The sequence below is a fragment of the Bubalus kerabau genome, chromosome 15 (genome assembly GCF_029407905.1).
Source record: "Bubalus kerabau isolate K-KA32 ecotype Philippines breed swamp buffalo chromosome 15, PCC_UOA_SB_1v2, whole genome shotgun sequence".
NCBI classification, from domain to species: Eukaryota; Metazoa; Chordata; class Mammalia; order Artiodactyla; family Bovidae; genus Bubalus; species Bubalus kerabau.
Genome location: NC_073638.1, coordinates 44,440,770 through 44,459,159, shown reverse-complemented (window position 1 = coordinate 44,459,159; position 18,390 = coordinate 44,440,770). Strand labels below are relative to the sequence as shown.

The window sequence follows — 18,390 nt, the reverse complement described above, 5'->3', positions numbered from 1 at the left end:
AGTAAGCCTATTTATCTCACTTTAATCATGTGTAATGGAGCAGTGGTCTCCGTATATTCTGCAGTTTGAATGGAATTTCAGAGGGCTTCTCTGGCTGCCCACACATGTGCTGCCATCTTGCCATGATGTCTGCCCCACAGCTTTGCAAAGCACTGGTCCCTGGTGTAGGGCCTTTTATCTCTGCCCTGGACTTCCCCATCCATCATCTAGCAGGTTTCAGTACCTCTGGGCTTGTCTGTCTTTATCCCCCATTTTGTTCCCAATTCTCTTTTTCTAAAAGGTGCACGTGGGCAGGTTGCTGTTGGGTTGCACCCCCAGTAATGTCCGACTCATTGCAACCCTATGGAGTGCAGCAAGCCAGGCTTCCCTGGCCCTCACCACCTCCCAAAGTTTGCCCAAGTTCATGTCCATTGCATTGGTGATACCATCCAGCCATCTCATCCTCTGACACCCCCTTCTCTTCCTGCCTTCAATCTTTCCCAGCATCAGGGACTTTTCCAATGAGTCGGCTGTTTGCATCAGGTGGCCAAAATACTGGAGCTTCAGCTTCAGCATTAGTCCTTCCAGTGAGTATTCAGGGTTGATTTCCCTGAAGATTGACTGGTTTGATCTCCTTGCTGTCCATGGGACTCTCAGGAGTCTTCTCTAGCACCACAGTTTGAATGCATCAATTCTTTGCCGCTCTGCCTTCTGCGGTCCAGCTCTCACAACCGTAAATGACCACTGGGAAGACCATAGCCTTTGACTGTTTGGACCTCTGTTGGCAGAGTGATGTCTCTGCTTTTCAACACACTGTCTAGATTTGTCATCGCTTTCCTGCAGAGAAACAGTCATCTTCTGATTTCATGGCTGCAGTCACCGTCCACAGTGTTTGGGTTACCCGTGGCTTAAAACCCATTAGTGGTTCCCCATTGGCTACAGGATAAAATCCAAGCCCGCCAGTCGGATGCTCTGAGGACCATGTGATCTGGTCCTACCTTAACTTTTAGGCCTTTCTGCCACACCAAACCACTCACCTACACACTACCACATTAGGTGATTTGCACTTAGATTTTCATGTGCGTTGGTCACAGACTCTCACATCCCTGCCTTTGCTTATGTCATCCTCTCTGTCTAGAATGCCCTTTGGTAAAAGAGCCCAGAACCATGCCAAGCCAGTCATAGACTCTCAGGAATTGTTAAACTTCGCCCATTCCTTCCTCAGCTGTCTATCAAAACCCTCCTGGGGACTTCCCTGGCTGACAAAAACAAAAAACTTCCTCATCCATCAAGGCCCAATTCAACTGCCATCCTTTCTCATTCTCAGGGAAGGCTTATCCTAACCTGACGTCCCTCCCTTTAGAATCACTGGCTGCTCCCAGCACTTTGTACACCTGGACTGTGATACCGGCACGTTGGTGTTTTCTGTCTCTCCTACCAAACTGAAAGCTCCCTGAGAGCAGGGTTGAGCCTGACACCTGCTCAATTGCTGCAAGGACCCTTGAGCCCAGTTGGGTCGAGTTGATGTTCGGTCGATTGCACTGTCTTCCTCAGAATACAAGGGTACTGTGCCAAGCTATGAAGCCGGGAGGACATCTTGGGACTTGGTGCCCAATCTGAATCCATGTTCATTTATTCTTCATATCCTTTTGCTTCCAAAATTGACGCAAGGTGGCCCACACTCAAACTGTTAAATTAGGAACAGAAAATTTAAGATTCCACATGGAAGTAGCAAGGTGCCAACATGCTCACCTTCTTCCTTAACTGAACAAGCCTTACTGAGGGGAACTTGCGCTAGGGTCCCTTCCAGGTGGGTGGCAGCTGGTGAAGGTTCCTTCAGGGTGTTTCTGTCCCGATGTATTCTTCCTCTCCCTTGACAAGCCATGACCATGTTTGAAAATGCCTAACATGCCGGGAGGAGAATTTAAATTCACAGCAAATACCTCATCTTTGAGGAATGGGACAGGTGGTGAGGGCGTGTGGGCTGCTCTGTTTCAGTAGAGATACCCTTGTTCCTGGGCTAAATTTAAAAAGCTTAGGTACTTCTTCAAGGGTCACTGTACAGCACAGCTGTATTTTAACCACAGTTTAGCACAATATTCTCATGCCTTTCTGGAGTGGTTTTTTAGTACAAGCCAAGGGCATACGCTTAAAATGTCAACCAGGGAAGTCATCTGAGCAGCAAAACCCATCACCAGTTCTGAATTGAGTGTGAAACTCACACATCCCTGTAGAACTCACAGAAGTACATGCTTAGATCCTCCTCATGCACACACATCAACATATCAACTAACAAATGTTCTTGTGCAGGCCCATTATGATTGCAGGGATACCTTACACACGCACATTCACGCATACATGGCACACAGCCCCTCTGGCTCACCCACATCCCATGGGCGCACACAGCCTCCACAGAAAGAGACATGGAGAACTGTCTTTTTTCTGCACCTCACTCTGCCTCCAGTTTATGCTCCCTTAGGACAGAACTTAAAGTGTCTATTTAATAGATTCAATTACTCCAGGCTCCTGAGACCTTCCAACTTGATTCTGATTGCTTTAAGGTGTCAGATAATTTGGGAAAAAAGGAGGAAAGTAGCCTGAAGTTCTTGAAGAGGCAGTCTTCTCAGCTCATCTCTGAAGTGGTTGGTAGCTGCTGGTGGTCTGGAGGGTGGTACTGACCTCTTGCTTCTAGGCGGTGTTCCGTCCACAGGTCCTGACAGATAGAGGCCTTGGGTAGTGATTTGCTGTGCTGCCTTGGTCTCCAGGGCAGGGACCAGCCCCTTTCTGCAGCCCTTCTAGAACCTGACAGGAGTGAAAACAGAGGCCCAGGCCAAGGGTCTCAGCAGACAAGGAAACCACCCTATCTTCTGCCCCTGCACCCTACTCTGGGGTGAATTTTTTTTTTTTTTTTTTTTTTTGGTCTGCTCTCTGTTCTCATTGACAGTGATAGCTCTGGAGGTTGATAAATAATCAGAGGTCACAGCCTTTGGCGAGCATTGATGCTGCAGTAGACAGAGATGGATCTGACCGCCCTGTGCGCCAGAAGCCTGAAGAGGGAGGCGGTGTGCATATGTCTCTGTGTGTGTGTTTGTGTGTGTGTGCATGTGCATGCGCACTGCAAGAACTGTGATAGGCAGGAGGAAGCTAAGGACAAGGGCTGTGGGCACTGGTGTGTGAATCCTGGCTTCACCATTGACCAGGTGTGTGACTTCGGGCAAGATCTTTGTCTTCTTGGTGCCTGTTTTTTCTGCTATAAAATGGGCATGATAAGAGCACCTACCACTGTGTGGTTGTGAGGATTACACAAATCATACAGCTGGCACCTGATGCTCAGCAAAAGCCCCCCACCCCCACCCCACCAAGATCCTGGTTACTGTTTTTTATAGTGGGGAGAGTCCTGGGATGGGGGCTCCTGGTTGTGGACCCAGGGCGGCTGTAGGGGCCCTCCTATATGGAAGGACAGCGGGCTGCCCTTCCAGGCTCTTGCCATTAGCCAGGCAGTCACGGACACTCCCCTGGCCTGGCTGGGGAATGGCGCTGCCCAATCCAGCGGTGCACGTGAGGATACCCACCTGCAGTGTGGAGGCCCCTCCGCGATCCCCGGGTTTCCCCCAGCTTCAGCCAGTCCTACTGTGGATTGGCTGCCCTTCACCTCAACACGCTTTGAACTCGGTGCTCGTCACAGCCAGAACCACTTCAGTGCTCAGAGACTGTAAGGTTATCTTTGTTGAGAGGTTTTGCCTCCGTTTAAGTGTGGTCCTTAGGGCTTTGGAAGACAGAGACGCTGGGTCCTTTTCAGCTGGATCGCTGGGAGCTTTCTGTCCTTGGACATCTTAGCCTTCCCGAGGCTTTATTCTCTGGGAAACAGCAGCAACTACTTGCCTCTCAAGGCTGCTGTGGAGATTAAGCAATATAAAATTTAAAGGCTAAGGATGCACTAGACTGAATGTTATCCTTGTCTTGACGGCTATAGCTTAGAGGGGAAGGACTCCTCCGCAGTGGGAAGACACCTCCTTTACTAAAACCGAAGAAGGTTCCCCGGGGAGGCGGTTGGAGCTGCCTGGAAGGGGAAAGGCCAACCTCCGTGCTCGGCACCTGAAGGTCCCTTTGGACCTCTTTCGGCCTTTTGGAGCATCATTCCTTTCCTACACAACTGGATCCCACCCTCTTCTTCTCTCCCTCACCCCATTTAAGCAACGGTTTCCCATCCCTTAGCGGAAATAGGTAGTTCAGGTAGGTAGGTGTTAGAATTATCCCCGTTTCACAGAAGGAGAAACTGAGGCTTGGAGGTCGGGGACCCGCCCAGTGGCAGCGCCTCTATTCACCCAAAGTGGGCGCAGGCGCTCTCACTTGCGCGGAGCCAGAGGACCCGAGCTTTCTGTGAGGGGGGCGGGGGCGTTTGGGACGCCGGCGCCGATCTGGGGGTGGGGTCTCCGCCGGGGGCGGGGCGGAGCGAGGGAGGAGGGGGCGGGCCGCCGCTGCCACGCTAAGGCCGGGCCCCCGGCGCGGGCTCCAGCCCCTCTGGCGGCGGGGGTAGGTGCGGGCTACTTCTCCCGCCTCCACGCGCGCGCACGCCCGTGGCGGCCCCGCGCACTCCGCCGCTTCGCCCATCGCGCGGCGCAAGCAGTCGTTCTCCGAACCCGCGGCCGGGGCCCTGGCGTGCAGCGCGGGCCTCGGCGGGGCCCAGCGCCCCGGCCCGGGAGGATGCGGCCCTGGGCGGCCCGGGAGCTGAGCAGGGCCCCCGCGCCGGCCCTCAAGGGCCCCGGCCTTCCGAGCCGCAGCTGCCGCCCCGCCCCCGAGAGACATGACTTCCAAGCCGCATTCCGACTGGATTCCCTACAGGTACGCGGGCGCCGGCCCCCACCTTCACTTCCCCCCCGGGCGCGGGTCTAGCCCACCACCCTTCAATGCTGAAGGCTCGGGGCAGGGTCGAGGGTGCTGGGTCGGGATGCCCACCACTTCGAACTCCGGGAGCAGGGCTGGTTACGGATGCAGGGCTGGGGCGCAGGACAGCTGTACCCTCCCCATCTGGCCCTACCGTAGGGGCGCGGGTTGGAGACACTGGGCCTTCCTACCCCAACTTTGGGGGCACCAGTGAACCCGCCTGCTCTGTCCTCCCCACTTATCGGCCGGGGTTGCTGGAAGAGGCCAGTTCTCTGGGCCTGTATGGGCCTTGTTGGGGCAGGCAGCGCCATGTGGCTGCCTAGGGAGGGAGTTAACCGTGCTGAGCCCCCTCCTAGGCCCAGCATACTGGTCACACGCCAGTATAGCCGCGTGCACACACACATACATCTGCAGACATGCACCCATCGGACGTCCACTGGACCAAAGACGCTCCTGCTGGTCGCTTCACACAGTCAGAGCATAAATTCCTGGAGATAGTCATTCTGAATCTAAAGCACAGGCTGCTTCTATGTTCATGCTCCATGTATTGCTGCGCGCGTGTACACACACACACTCCCTGATTCTCGGGATCACACAGGTGAACTCCTGCCTATCTGTACACACACACATCCTGTATTTGGTGGAATACCTGCCTCCCACTACCCACACACAAGTACCACTGGTATCTATCAAAGACACAGAAATCCACTTGCTAACTGGTTTAAACACCTGCATACAAACCAACTCAGTACATGAGAACTGGCTTCACATGCACAAGAGAGCGAACCTAGGAACCCTGGGCACACTCAGAGAAGCACGGCCTGCCTGTGTTCCCCGATGCTGTGGTCTGTCCCAAGGACAGCTGAGTGTTCACGCCTGTGTGGAGGTTGGGGGGGGGGGGTCTCTGGGGCTTGCACAGGTGCGGGCCTTTCCCCATCCACTCTACTCCATTCTCTCCATTACCACTGGAAAAGAGCTCATCGCCATGGCAGCACTAGATCCTTGGCCACCCATTGGCTCCTTAGTTGCCATGGGCTACGGGGCTATCTCCAGGCCTCCCCTGAGAGGCATGTGTGTAGAAGGGGTGCTGGACTTCTAAGGTCCACCATGTTCTTGCCAGCCCAGGTGCACATGCTTGTGGCTGGCAGGCACAGACTCCAGACCTGCCTGTAACACAGCCTGCTCTTAAAGAGACCTGATTCCAGTCACTGATAGAAAATAATTCTGACAGGGCTCTTCGATGAGTCTGTCCAGACAGCATCCAAATTGAAATCAGCTGAAACTGCCTGAGGCTTGTTAAAAGTAGATCCTGCTACAAACAAGCACCTGTCCCTGGCCTGAGACGTCACAGTTTTCTCTTGAGAATTGTTGTGGTCTCTAATCTCAGCTGCTTTGGGGGCTTCAGGGTTTCCCAAGTTAGATTTTGTGGGCACCCCTCCCACCAACACACACACATCAACCCAGGATTTCCTGTGAACATATGCAGTCACACTGCAGTCTCATATAGACCAGGAGACAGTCCCATCAGGGGACTGGGGCTCTGTTGACTCAGAAGGGTTGTCACCCGCACAGGGCACCTTGGCTGGGGGTGCAAGTAGTTTCTGGAGCATCCTGGCCTTCTTGACACGTGTGTGCTGAGGACTTTCTACAAGACACTGCAGCTCACAGAGTATCATTAACCTCTTCTAACCACCCAGCAGGGATGCCTGGGCAGTACCTGTGAGATTAGAGGCTATGAGTGCTGTGGAAGTACCTGCCCAGGGTGCTGATGGCAGGCTGGTGGCCACAGACTGACTTACAAGGAAGGGAGAAAAGGGGCAGCGCATGGAGCTGGGATGTGATGGCGTGTTTAGGATCCGCAGGCTGGGGACCAGGCCAGATCAGGGTTCAGGGAAGCCTCTCCCAGGAGCCAAGAACCACAGCAACTTGTGAAGGGAGCGCTCAGGTCTTAGAGAAAGTCAGCCTCATACTGGGGAGGTTTAAGCCTGCCTCTGGGGGAGAGGGCAGTAGGGAGGTGGGGCTGTCTCCCGGAGTGCTCAGTCTTCCCACGAGTCCCAGGCAGTGGCATCCTGCAGAGAGGGATTTGGCACTTGCCCCAGCTCAGGCCCAACCACCCCATCCCCTCATTCCTTTCCTGAGCCCACACACTCCATCTGGAGCACAGAATCCTGCCACCCTGAAGCCCAGCCCCGAGGAACATCTTGGCCCCCTTGCAGCCCTGCCTTGTCCACCGTCCCATCACTCTGCCACCCTCTTTCTTGTTCTGTGGCAGGGAGGGTAGGTGTCTAGCTGGAGGTGAGCTGGAGTTAGAAGTTGTCGGTGTCTCCCACCTTGCTGGGGTCTTTCTGAGCTTTTGTGAGCCCCAGAAAGCACTGAACTTGGGTGTAGACTTCCAGAATGAGGAGATCTGGCCTCAGAGGAGCAGATGCAAATTGCCTTTTGCACTCACAGGGCTGCTGATCGCAGTCATAGCCACATGCCTGCCTGATCACAGAGGAAACTGGGGCAGAAGATGGTGAGGCGATGCACTTGGAGATGAGGGGGAGAGGCGGGTGTGCACGTGCTCTGGTGTGAGGTTTCCCTCGTGTCACAGCATGTCGGAACTGGAGGGTATCATCTGGCTTGGGGACCAGAGGTGGGTCGATATCTTGTTAGCTCTCCTGGTGGGGGTTCTGCTGCCTCAGTGGTGGTTTGCACCTGCATCGCCCAGACCTGGCTCGTTTTCTTTGAAGCTGTGACAGCTGGTGTTAATCTTCTTAAGGGTAATTGTGACTCAATTTGTAATGATCATGGATTAACCTCACATTCTGACTTAGAAGGGAGCCGTTTAGTTTATAAAGTGTAACAACTGTTATAACTTTTTGGGGTTTTTTTTCTTTCCATATTATTACTACTACTGATTTTTATTTCTGCCATTCTTCCTTCACCTGTGTTCTTGAGGAGTATTAACCATCCCTGGTTCATGATTTTACGTTTTATGGGCTGAAGGAGGAGCAGTGAGAGTCAGGAAAGCCTGCTGGCCGCAGGTGTATTGGAGGTAGGGAGTGATGACAAGCCCTGTCCTCTGTGCTCTGTCTGCACCGTCCTGTGCCCGCTGCCTGGCGCCTCCTTCACCGGCCGTGAACTCCTGGAGAGTGGGGAATGCACCTGAAGAGCAGCCACATGCCTGGCATGACCGTGCATGGACACAGTGCCCATTGCTTTGAATCAAAGTGGCATTCCCCGGTAGACTGTAGGACTTCCCGGCTCTCCTGGCCCCACACCTGGCTTCTCAGCACCTCTGAGGGCTGCAGTACTCTCCCCTCAAAACGGGGCTTCCTGAGTGCTACTGGCAAAGCACAGCTCTAGGTCAGAGAAGGAGAATTTCAGGCAAGAAGGGCCCTCACAGACTGCCCAGTCTTCTGTGTGAGCGCTCCCCTCAGCATCCCTGCCAGCAGCCTCACTTCCGATGGACGAGACCATTAGAAAACTCTCCCTTAGAGTGAGCCTACTCTTGTCTCTGGGTTTCCCCGCCTTTTGTTCTGTGTGTGAGTCGCTCAGACATGTCCAACTCTTTGCAACCCCATGAACTGTGGCCCCTCGGGCTCCTCTTGTCCATGCAGGCAAGGATACTGGAGTGGTTAGCCATTCCCTTCTCCAGGGGATCTTCCTGACCCAGGGATCGAACCTGGGTTCTACTGCATTGCATTACTTTGTGAGCCACCAAGGAAGCCCTTCCCCTCCTTTGGTCCTCATTAAGATCCTCCTGGTACTGCACTTCTCACTCCGCTTCCTGGGGAGAGGAATGACTGCTCATTAGGCAAGACTCCCGACTTCCAGTTCTGCCTCAGAGGTGCCCAGACTCTGGCCCGCTGCTTTGCCTCTGGCCGCAGGAGGGAAGAGCAGACCCTCTGCCCGTAGTTCCACAGGGAGTTTCTCTCCTCTCCCACCCCGAGCGTCTTTGGGAAGTCGTCTTGCTGCTGCCCGGGGTGGAGGGAGCAGGAGCACAAAGTTGACAAACGATCCAGGGAGCAGGGAGCCTGTGGATGTGCTCAGATTGGTCTCTGCCCTACTCCAACTCCTGGAGCCGCAGGCGGGGTCCTGGCTGTGGCCTGTCCAGACGTCCAGCATTGAGCAGAGTGAGGTGTTATTTCCTCACAGTGGACCTCTGCCCTCCAGCCCTTACCACCCCCGGGGGATGGCTTTGATACTGACCACTCCTCTCAAGGCCTCTGTGAGCAAAATTGCGGAGTCTTTCATCAGGCTGATGTCAAGCCCTGTCTTCTCCATTCTGCCTGTGTGGGAAGACGGGGTGTTTGGGGACCCACCTGTAAGATTTGACCACTTCCTGTTAGGCTTCTAGCGTCTTCTGAATTCACACTCTTAGTGGACAGTTAGTATCTCTTCTACGTTGTTTCACCTGTAAGTCTGCTCAGAGCCCTGCCTTGTGTCAGGTCATCGAAAAACCTGCTAACCAAGAGAAGCATGATGCTATTAATAGAAACCTCCTTTGATGATGACATGACCGATTGTTGCCAACACCTTTATCCATCTGACTGACCCAGCACACCACTGGCATGGCTTTGTCTTGCCCATGTGGTAGGGTAACTGGTCCCTGCAGCTCCATGCGGAGGCCTGGCTGTACTGTCCTCCCATCTTTTCTGATAGACCCGAAGACATGTGTCCTGACTTACCAGCATACTTGGCCTTGCTCCTAATGGTCACATCCTGTCTAGATATTCAGTTGACCCCTTCCACCCTGTTCTGCACACTATAATATTTTCCCGCATCTGAACAGAAGACTGCTTGCATGCTTCCAGCCTTAGAGCAACTTCTCAGTTTCTTTTTTGTTCTTTAGAGATCGCAAGCTCTGACTCCTGGTCTCTATTTGCATGGCCGAGCATTAGAATCACATGTGTCACTGGCTTTGAAAAAGAAAAGTGTGAGGTGGGGGATTGATTCTGGGGCAGCTTCCCCAGTAGGTCTGAACTATCAAGTCAGGGTTGAGTGCCCCCAGCAGTTGGGACTGACCTGGTAAGTTTGGGAGCCAGTGGCTGGCATGGAGAAGCCTCATCCCGGGAGGCTGGCTCTTGTGAGCAGTGGTCCTCTATCTTCTGGGGTTGCCTCTGTTCCCACCTCCACCGTGTTGCCCGCAATGTTCCAAGCAGCCACTGGGCAACAGAAGCCACAGGTCTGGACGTGCTGGGGAGTGGGGAGGTTCCAGCATTGGGCAGAGTTCACAGCCAAGCAGGTGGTCTTTCCTCTCCTGCCAACACACTTGCCTGACGGCCCGAGTCCAGCAGGGGCAGGCCCCACTGTGGCTGAGCAGGAGGAAAGGGAGCAGAGGGCAGGGAGTGGGCCTGGAGACTGGGTCTGCTTCGAGGAGGGCCTGGCCTCTGGTCGGCTCTGGTGGACCAGCCGGAGAATGGAGGTGGGGTCTAACGAGAGGGGGGACCTAGGTTCCTGGCGACGTTGGCCAAGTCTGGCTTTTCCAGCCCCTGGAAGAAGTGTCCCTGACCCTTGCTGTCATGCATGGTTCCCTCTCAGATATCTGTCCGGCGGCTTTGAAGCTGGGGGATGTGGAGGGGCCGTCTCCTGGGAGGTTCGGGGGTCACTTGATTGGCCTTGGGCAGAGCAGATGGATGGATGGATACCACAGACTAGGTTTCTCTGGCCTTCACGAGCCAGTGGCCAGTGCTTCCCCGGCCCCTCTGGTGACCGTCGTGAAGGAGCCGCCGGGGTCAGCTGGAAGACCCATCCATCAGTGCCCTGTCTCCTGTCCGAGTCTCCTGGCGGGGCTGCAGCTGGCAGCCTGGGCTTGGCAGTGATTCCATAATTGGAGCCCGAGTCATTAAAAGGCCATTACTGTCTCCTTTCATGGTTATCGTTTAGTGCTGTCTAGAACAGAGGCAGAAGGAGGCAGGCTGGGGAGTGAGGAAGGAAGATGCCTGGGAGAGGTTCTGTTGTGGGAGGCAGGGCTGTCTGGGGGAGGTGAGGGGGGAGGACTGGCTGGGCTGCTTTCGGGGTGAGAGAGGAGCTCTGGTTCTGCTCTCCCTGGAGACGGCCATCATTGTTGTCATTGTTGCGCTGTGTGCAGGGGATTCTTTGTTATTCACCAGCGACAGACGTTGTGCGCTCCGGGTACATTGTTGTCAGGCAGAAACACCACCCACTACCAGCTGGCGGGTGCCAGGTGATGTGGTCCACCCTTTGCTTTTGTGGCTCTCAGGAAGCACCCTGCTGCCCCGCACGGGCTGCTGCCTGCTCTCAGAGCCTCCTCGTTTAGCTGGATTGATTGTCAGCCCTCCTGGATGGGTCTTGCTCACCAGGCACATGTTGCTTCTCCCCGGTTGCCGCCCCCTGCCCTGCATCCCTCATTCACCTGCATCCTCCACTCAGGAGAGGGGTGGCTCTCCAGGCACTTCTGGGGTATCTGAGTTTCTGGAATCTCTTCAGAAGCCTCACACTTGCGTTCATCGATCTTTCTCTGAAGGCTGGTGATTAAGTCCATTCTACCTGTAGTCGTACTTGGCGCGGCTCTTTGTTTCTCCCCCATTGGGGGATGGAGGTGGGGACAGAGGAAGAGGAAGTGATGGAACGGAGTGGAAAGTCCATGGCAGTGGGACAGTGCCTGTGCTAGGAAGATGTCCTCCCCACGTGGACGAGGTTGTTGGGGTGGGGTGGGGGGCACTGGGCAAGGAGGCCACGGCGGCAGGAACCACCTTTTGTCAGTTGAGCAAGCACTGTGACCCGCAGTTTGGAGGTGGCATTGCCGATGTGAGCTTACTTCTCAGTAGGATGTTGCCCTTTCATGTTAGGCGTCAGTTCCTTGCATGGTGTCAGCACCATGGAAATAGTTGCCTGTGTCCTGCTCAGCCAAGCCCAGGGCCAGGGATGACCTAGATGACTGGCTCACGTCATCCCGGTGAGCCAGGAAACAGCCTGTCCTGCTGGCAGGAAGGGGAGGCAGCACGGCCTTGCAGAGGTGGCCAACATGCCTGAGATGCAGGCTGCACCACACGTGCCAAGGCACAGAGCGTGGCGGGCAGGGCACAGTTGGATTTCAGGCCCCGTTGCTCCTCTCAGCCAGGTAGCACCATGGACCACGAGGACAGTGGCGTTGGTACACTGAGCCTTTGAGGATGTGTGGCCCTTGAACTCTCCAGTCAGGCCATTGGCTGGAGGCAGAGAGACAGGAGAAGAGTTGTAGCCTCTGGACCTGGCTGGACCCCCAGGCATCCTGCTCACCGTCTGCCCTGCCTGTCCTGTGTGCGGCCTCCTGTGCTGGGACCCTCACTGTCCCAGCCAGCTGGGATTTTTCAGAGCTATTCCCTGTCCTCTGGGCCTAGCATTGCCCTTGGGGAGGCCCACGTGCAGCTGCATGCTCTTAGGCAGGTGGGCTCTTTTAGGGAGACTGAGGCCTTGACTAGAAGCATGTCTGAGTAGTGTGTTCTCCTGTGCTCTGGCCACTGAGGGTTTGGTGAATGAGGCTGTTCTATGAAGGGCCCCAGATCACAATTGGGCTCTTCTTGTGTGTAGAGCAGCCCATGGGCACTGGGCAAGTCCTTCCCAGATGTCAAGTAGGTAGGACAGCTGCTAGTTCAAAATAGGCAGTCTTCACAGGTCGTGGCCAGGGAGGCAGTGAAGCCAGAGGGCTGGGTGTTGGGCTGTCTGCAATCCATGGACTCCCCGCCAACCCTGGCCAGCCCCTGCAGCACAAGCAGTTTGCTGAGCTGAAAGGACATTTCAGGTCAATGATTGTTCCAGTTGGAAAGGGCTGCTGCTGTCAGGAGGAGGTGGATCACCTCACCTTGTCTGCAGGGTGATATGACCTCTTTATATGCGACCGTGCTTGGCTGCACTCAGGACACCCACCTCTGACACGGTGTCTGCATGCATGTATATCCAGGTACATGCTTACACGTGTGGACATCTCCCAGTGTGCGCACACATGAGATAGTTCTACAGCCTCACACACAAACCCAGCACACTTGGACACATCTGTGCAGGTACCCACACAAGGTCTGGTTCAGTGGCAGGCTCCAGAATAAGGGGGCCAGGGCAGTCTGGGGGTTCCCAGAGCTCGCATCCTCAGGCTCCAGCCGCATGCCCATGCAGCTGGCCTGACCTTTGCTCTACAGGCTTGGGTCTAGGTCTCATGCATGTGTTAGACTAGAAAGAAGGCTTAAGTGCTTGGCGCTCCCTCCTCATGCTCTGCCTTACTTGGAGGCAGGGCCAGTCCGTGTGAGATGAGGTTGCCCATCCCACGACCTTAGTTAAAGGACTCAAGGATTTGATGCCGCCCACTCCGTGTAGGCGGCCAAGGAAGGACCCAGCGGCTGGTTGCTGGGCTGTGCATCGATGTGCTGTGTCCGCCCTGCACACATCTGCACCCAGCCCTCGCCGTGCCTGGAGGGACTGGCTGGTGTTTGAGTTTCAATCTCCAAATCCCGGGGTCCTCTTGAAGGGGGGCAGGGAGGTGGGCAGTGTCAGCAGCTCCACTTTACCACCTGGAGAGCCAGGAGTTGCTCTTGAATGGATGTCGAGAGTCTGCCCCTGAAGACCCAGCCTCCACCAGAAGGATGGAAAGATGGAGGGGTGCAGCCGGAGGGGTGCAGCCAGAGGGGCAGGCTCTTGGGTCTGAAGCCCCGCCTGCGGCCTGGCTTGTGACTGATGCCCCCTGGATCTCAGTCAGGCCGGGCCCTAATGGGCCCAATGGGAAAGTTTCCTCCTCAGTTAACTGGGGCGGGGTAGACTGGGAAGTCCTTGGGCAGCAGGGATCGCAATAGGAGGTAAGTCCTTGAAGTAGCAGAAAGACAGCTCATGTCTATGTCTCTAGCCAGTTCCCAGAATATAGCTTCACCCTTCTGCCCCGACCCATGCCCAGCAGCCGTGATGGGAGGAGCTTAAAGAACCCAGATATGTTGGGAGAGGGCTCTGGGTGGTCCTGGCTCCTCGTGGGCCAGCCCTGAGTGCCCTTCTCTCCCCCTGCAGTGTCTTAGATGATGAGGGCAGCAACCTGCGGCAGCAGAAGCTTGATAGGCAGGTGAGTGAGGCTGGAGCCGGGTGGGAGGGCGGCCAGCACGCGCCATCCAGGCCGGAGTCTGGGTGGGGTCTCCAAGGGCGGGGGTTGGGGGAGCAGTCCTCCTTCCTGGGTGATCCTGTGTGGTGGAGAGAGGGGGCCCTCCCAGGGGAGAAGTGGTGAGCTCTCTCCTTCACCAGCTTAGCACCACCCTGGCATCTAAGGCTCCTGCTGGGAGGCAGCTCAGGTCACTGTGCTGTGATCCTGCCAGGGCAGCTACCTGGACTGATACTTGCCTGCTTCCCTTGGACCCCAAGTCCTGGGGCACAAGGCCAGAGTGGGCCGTGGACCCCACTGTGACCTCTGGAACCATACGGAGACAGCAGGGTCCCCCAAGTCCTCATCTGGGCGCCTTCCCTTGGGGAGGTGGTCGGCTCTCTCAGGGCCCGCCAACCCCTGTGTGTGTCCACTGCCTCTGTAGCGGGCCCTGCTGGAGCAGAAGCAGAAGAAGAAGCGCCAGGAGCCCCTGATGGTGCAGGCCAATGCCGACGGGCGGCCCAGGAGCCGGCGGGCCCGGCAGTCGGAGGAGCAGGCCCCCCTGGTGGAGTCCTACCTCAGCGGCAGCACCGGCTACCAAGGTACACCCCACCCTGGGACTGCTTGCAGGGGCCCTCAGGGACTTCCTGCTGGCCTGGACAGCTGAGGGGCCCATCCTGTTGGGGGTGCCCAGTGGGCAGAGTGGTGGGACAGGCGGAGGGAGACTGGGATCTGAAGCCTTGGGCTCCCATGCCAGGTGTGGGGCCAGAAGGTACAGCTTTGTGGGCCTGGAACTTCAAAAGCCCAGGTTTCTGATCTGGAACATTTCCCTGAAAGCAGGAGGCACCTCTCAGGAGCAGAACAGTCTGCTCCCCGCCAGCTTTCTGTCTCTCGAGAAGACTCCATCTCCCATGCTGCCCACCCATGCCTCTTGTCACAGATAGACAGACACTTGTCGCCTCCCCTTCCTGGGTTCCCCAAACCCTCAGTGCGCCCAGCCTCTGGCCCCTGGGTCCCTGCATGGAGCCGTGATGACCAGCAGCCTCCAGCTCCCAGCTGTGTACACATTGGTTCTCAGCGGAGTCCCCTGGGAAGGGAATTCTCTGCGGCTCATCGTGGGGGCAGGGACGCCTCGATTTCACCCCAGTGCTCAGGACCCTCCTTTCTGCTGAGAACCCCAGGCTGGGCAGAGGGTGGGTCTCTCTGAGCCTGAAAGGAGGACTCAGGCTCAGTCCCCACTGCCCCCTGCTGGTGGCCAGTGATCACGGCAGCTCCTCCGTCGACAAGTGACTATATGAAGGTTGCAGGCCTCTGGCTTTGCAGTTGGAAGGCTCCCCTCCTTCCGGGCTTCCTCGGGATGTGCGGCCTCCAGCCACTTCAGATGACTGGTAGTTGCCTCGCCATGGGGCTCCTTCACAGTAATGCCCCCGTGTGCGCTTCAGTTCAGCACGTGGGCCGCAGCTGATGTGTCTGTTCCACCTGAGAAGCCCTTTAGAGAAGGGGATGGTCTGTGGGAGGCAGCCTCAGCTGCTCCACCCGGCATGGCCCCCAGCCCCAGCCTTACCTGGCAGCCTTCCCCTCACTCCTCGTCCGTGGGTGCTGCCCCAAGGGTGGCCACAGTGTCTTGCAGAGAAGGCCCCCCACCATTCTGGGTTTGGTGGAGTTCAGTCTGCATCCACTGGAGCCCAGCATCACTGCCCCAGCTCTGCCAAGCCTGGCACCTGGCCATCTGAGTCTGCCTGTGGCAGGGGAGCCTGCTCCAGGGACTTCAGGCCCTGCCAGTTTGTGCCAGAACCAACATCTTGAGACTTTGAGACAGAGTCTGGCAGGTCACATCTGTGCAGTCACTTTGGCAGGTATTTCTTGAGCACCGACCGTGTGCTGGGCCGGGCCAGGCCTGCAGAAAGACCGCAGCGCCTCTGAGAGTACATGGCCAAAGTCAGACAGTTTCTGGTCGTGTGGGTCACCTGCTCACTTGTCACTGTGAGCCAGTTGCCTACCCTCTCAAGTCTGTTTCCTTCCCTGTAAAGTGAGGAAAGTTCTGTCCCAGGGCTTTGAAGGTTGGAGCAGCTGTGGTGTGTTCCCAGGTCCAGTCAGCTGAATGCTGTCCCTTGCCCAGACTCCAGACCAGGCGGAGTGAGGGCAGCGTCTCAGGTCCAGGCTTCCCCAGCTCTAGAGGCTGCTCACCAGGCTGGCCAATGTGGGATTCAGGTTTCCAGGAGCCGCGCCCCCTGCAGCCTCCACTGCCTCTGCTCTGCCCTCTGCTGGCTGTTGGTGTAAAATACACAGGGATCATTCCCAGAGAAAGAGGTGAAAAAGTGTTCGTTGCTCAGTCATGTCTGACTCTGCGACTCCATAGACTGTAGACCGCCAGGCTCCTCTGTCCATGGGATTCTCCAAGCAAGAATACTGGAGTGGGTAGCCATTCCCTTCTACAAGGGACCTTCCCAACCCAAGGATTGAACCCAGGTCTCCTGCATTGCACGCCGATTCTTTACCATCTGAGCAACTAGGGAACTCCAGAAGAAGATGAGATAAATCAGAACCAGCATTTTATCCCAGTGGAGAGTTTTTGACCTACTGGCTGTGTTCATTCATGTATATATTTACCCATTTCTTAAATATTTATTGAGAGCTTGTTTGTGTCAGGCTCTGGGTTAGAGGCTGGGGGTCCAGGGTGAGCACAAACCGATGCAGTCTCTGTTCTCTCATGGACCTTAAGATCTAGGAGCAGGGAGAGGATGAAACAGACTGTCATAGGTGTGGGTTGCAGAAGGAAGCCAAGCTCGGCGAGTGGATGGCAGAGTAGTGGCCAGAGCAGGGTTTCCCTGAGGAGGTGACGTCTGAGCTGGAACTCGCAGGCTGATGGGAGTTAGTGGGAGCGGGGGCTGTGTGGTGAGGGCACTCCAGGTGGTGAGACAGCGAGAGCAGGCCCGTGGCAGGCAGGAGGGAGTCTGGGGTGTGTCTGGGACCTGGGATGCCCAACAGGTGACAAGGGCACGGTTAGGCCAAGGGGAAGGCCGGGCTTGCGGGAGGACACTGGTCGTCATCTTAAGAGCACTGAGCAGTGAGAAGCCACTCAAGGACCTTGACAGATTGGGCTTCTGATGCCTGGAGAGGGTGGAGATCCCCAGTGGTGGCCCTTCCGAGACCTTGCACTCGGCAGGCAGCTCTTGGGATCCATTTATTCTCCTGCTTCGAGGGCTTGTCCCAGGAGAGCAGTGCAGTCCCTGGGGTGCTTGCCCTCACTGTGGTCTCTTCTGGACGCTGCCGCCTTTTCTGTCTTCACCCACCGTCATCGGTGAGCCCCACTCTTGCAGACACACTCCCTCTGCCTCCCCAGCTGCTCTGCTTCTGGGGTGGTTGTGGTGCAGACCAGGCTGTTGACTTTAGCACCCTGTTGGGTTGGGGGGGTGCCACCTCCTTCCAGCCCGGCCTGCCCTGCACACCTTTGCCTGGAGGGATGATGGTACAGAGGCCCTGGTGGGGGAGCTGGGAAGTGTTGTGCTGGAGCTCTGGTCTCACCTTGTATGCATCTCTCTCTCTCTCTCTCCGGCTCTCTCCTGAGCAGTTCAAGAGGCCGACTCGCTTGCCAGTGTGCCCCTGGGAACTGCCCACCCCACAGCACCAGCCTCAGCCAAGAGAACCAAGGCGGCCGCCGCGGCAGGGGGCCAGGGTGGGGCCTCGAGGAAGGAGAGGAAGGGGAAGCACAAAGGTTGGCTTGCCTTCACTGCCCCCTCTTCGGGAGGCCCGGCTCCCACTGTGGGGCTGGCAGGATGCTTGTCCTCCAGACTTGGGGGGTGAGGGGCTGGGTGCGAGTCCTCGGGGAGAGCCCCAAATGGCACTCAGGATCCCCCAGTTGGCTCACTGGCCTCCTGCTCATGTAGGACCGGCTGGCCCGTGGGCATGGGCAGGACTCTCCTGCTGCCCGAGGAGGTGAAGTCCAGCTCAGCTGTGGCCCAGGAAGCCCCTCCCTGCCCGCCCAAGCACCTCCACCCTGATCAGGACACTTCCTCTGGGAGCCTCAGTGTCTCCCAGGCAGCCTGTTTCCCCTTGGGCAGTGCTCAGTTGTCCTGTGGGCTTCTTCAGTTCTCCAGTCCCATTTCCACCCTCTTGGCCCACAGACCAGTCTGTTCCCTCTGCTCCTCCCTCTCCAGAAAAGATCCCTGGAGATCAAGGCCAGTTACAGTGGCCCTGCCCTGAGTCCCATCTCTGCTGGCCAGCCTACTCCTCAACTCTTATACCTGGGGGGCTTCCAGGCCTCCGTGTCATGGTCGGACAGTGGTGTGTCGGGTCCGAGGGCCTGTGGAATGACTGCGGCATTTTAGGCCAAGCCCAGATGCGTGGGCCAGGCCTTGTTTCTGGTCCCAAAGCTGTGGCAACTTGGGCAGGAAGGTCGATGGGGGAGGTGGGAGCTCCTCCGTTTGGGAAGGCGAGTGTATGCCGACCTGTCTTTTTCCAGGGGCCCCGTGTGTTTCACTGATGTGTGT

At 56.6% G+C, this 18,390-nt stretch overlaps 1 protein-coding gene across 1 annotated transcript in view; it reads left to right on the top strand.

Annotated features, from left to right (window-relative positions):
- Positions 1 to 18,390, top strand: part of TUB (TUB bipartite transcription factor) — a 65,817-nt gene that overhangs the window by 35,878 nt on the left and 11,549 nt on the right. Inside the window, 3 exon segments of the mRNA XM_055548732.1 lie at positions 13,837 to 13,888; positions 14,346 to 14,502; positions 17,472 to 17,615. Of these exon segments, the coding sequence (XP_055404707.1) occupies positions 13,837 to 13,888; positions 14,346 to 14,502; positions 17,472 to 17,615 (353 nt within the window).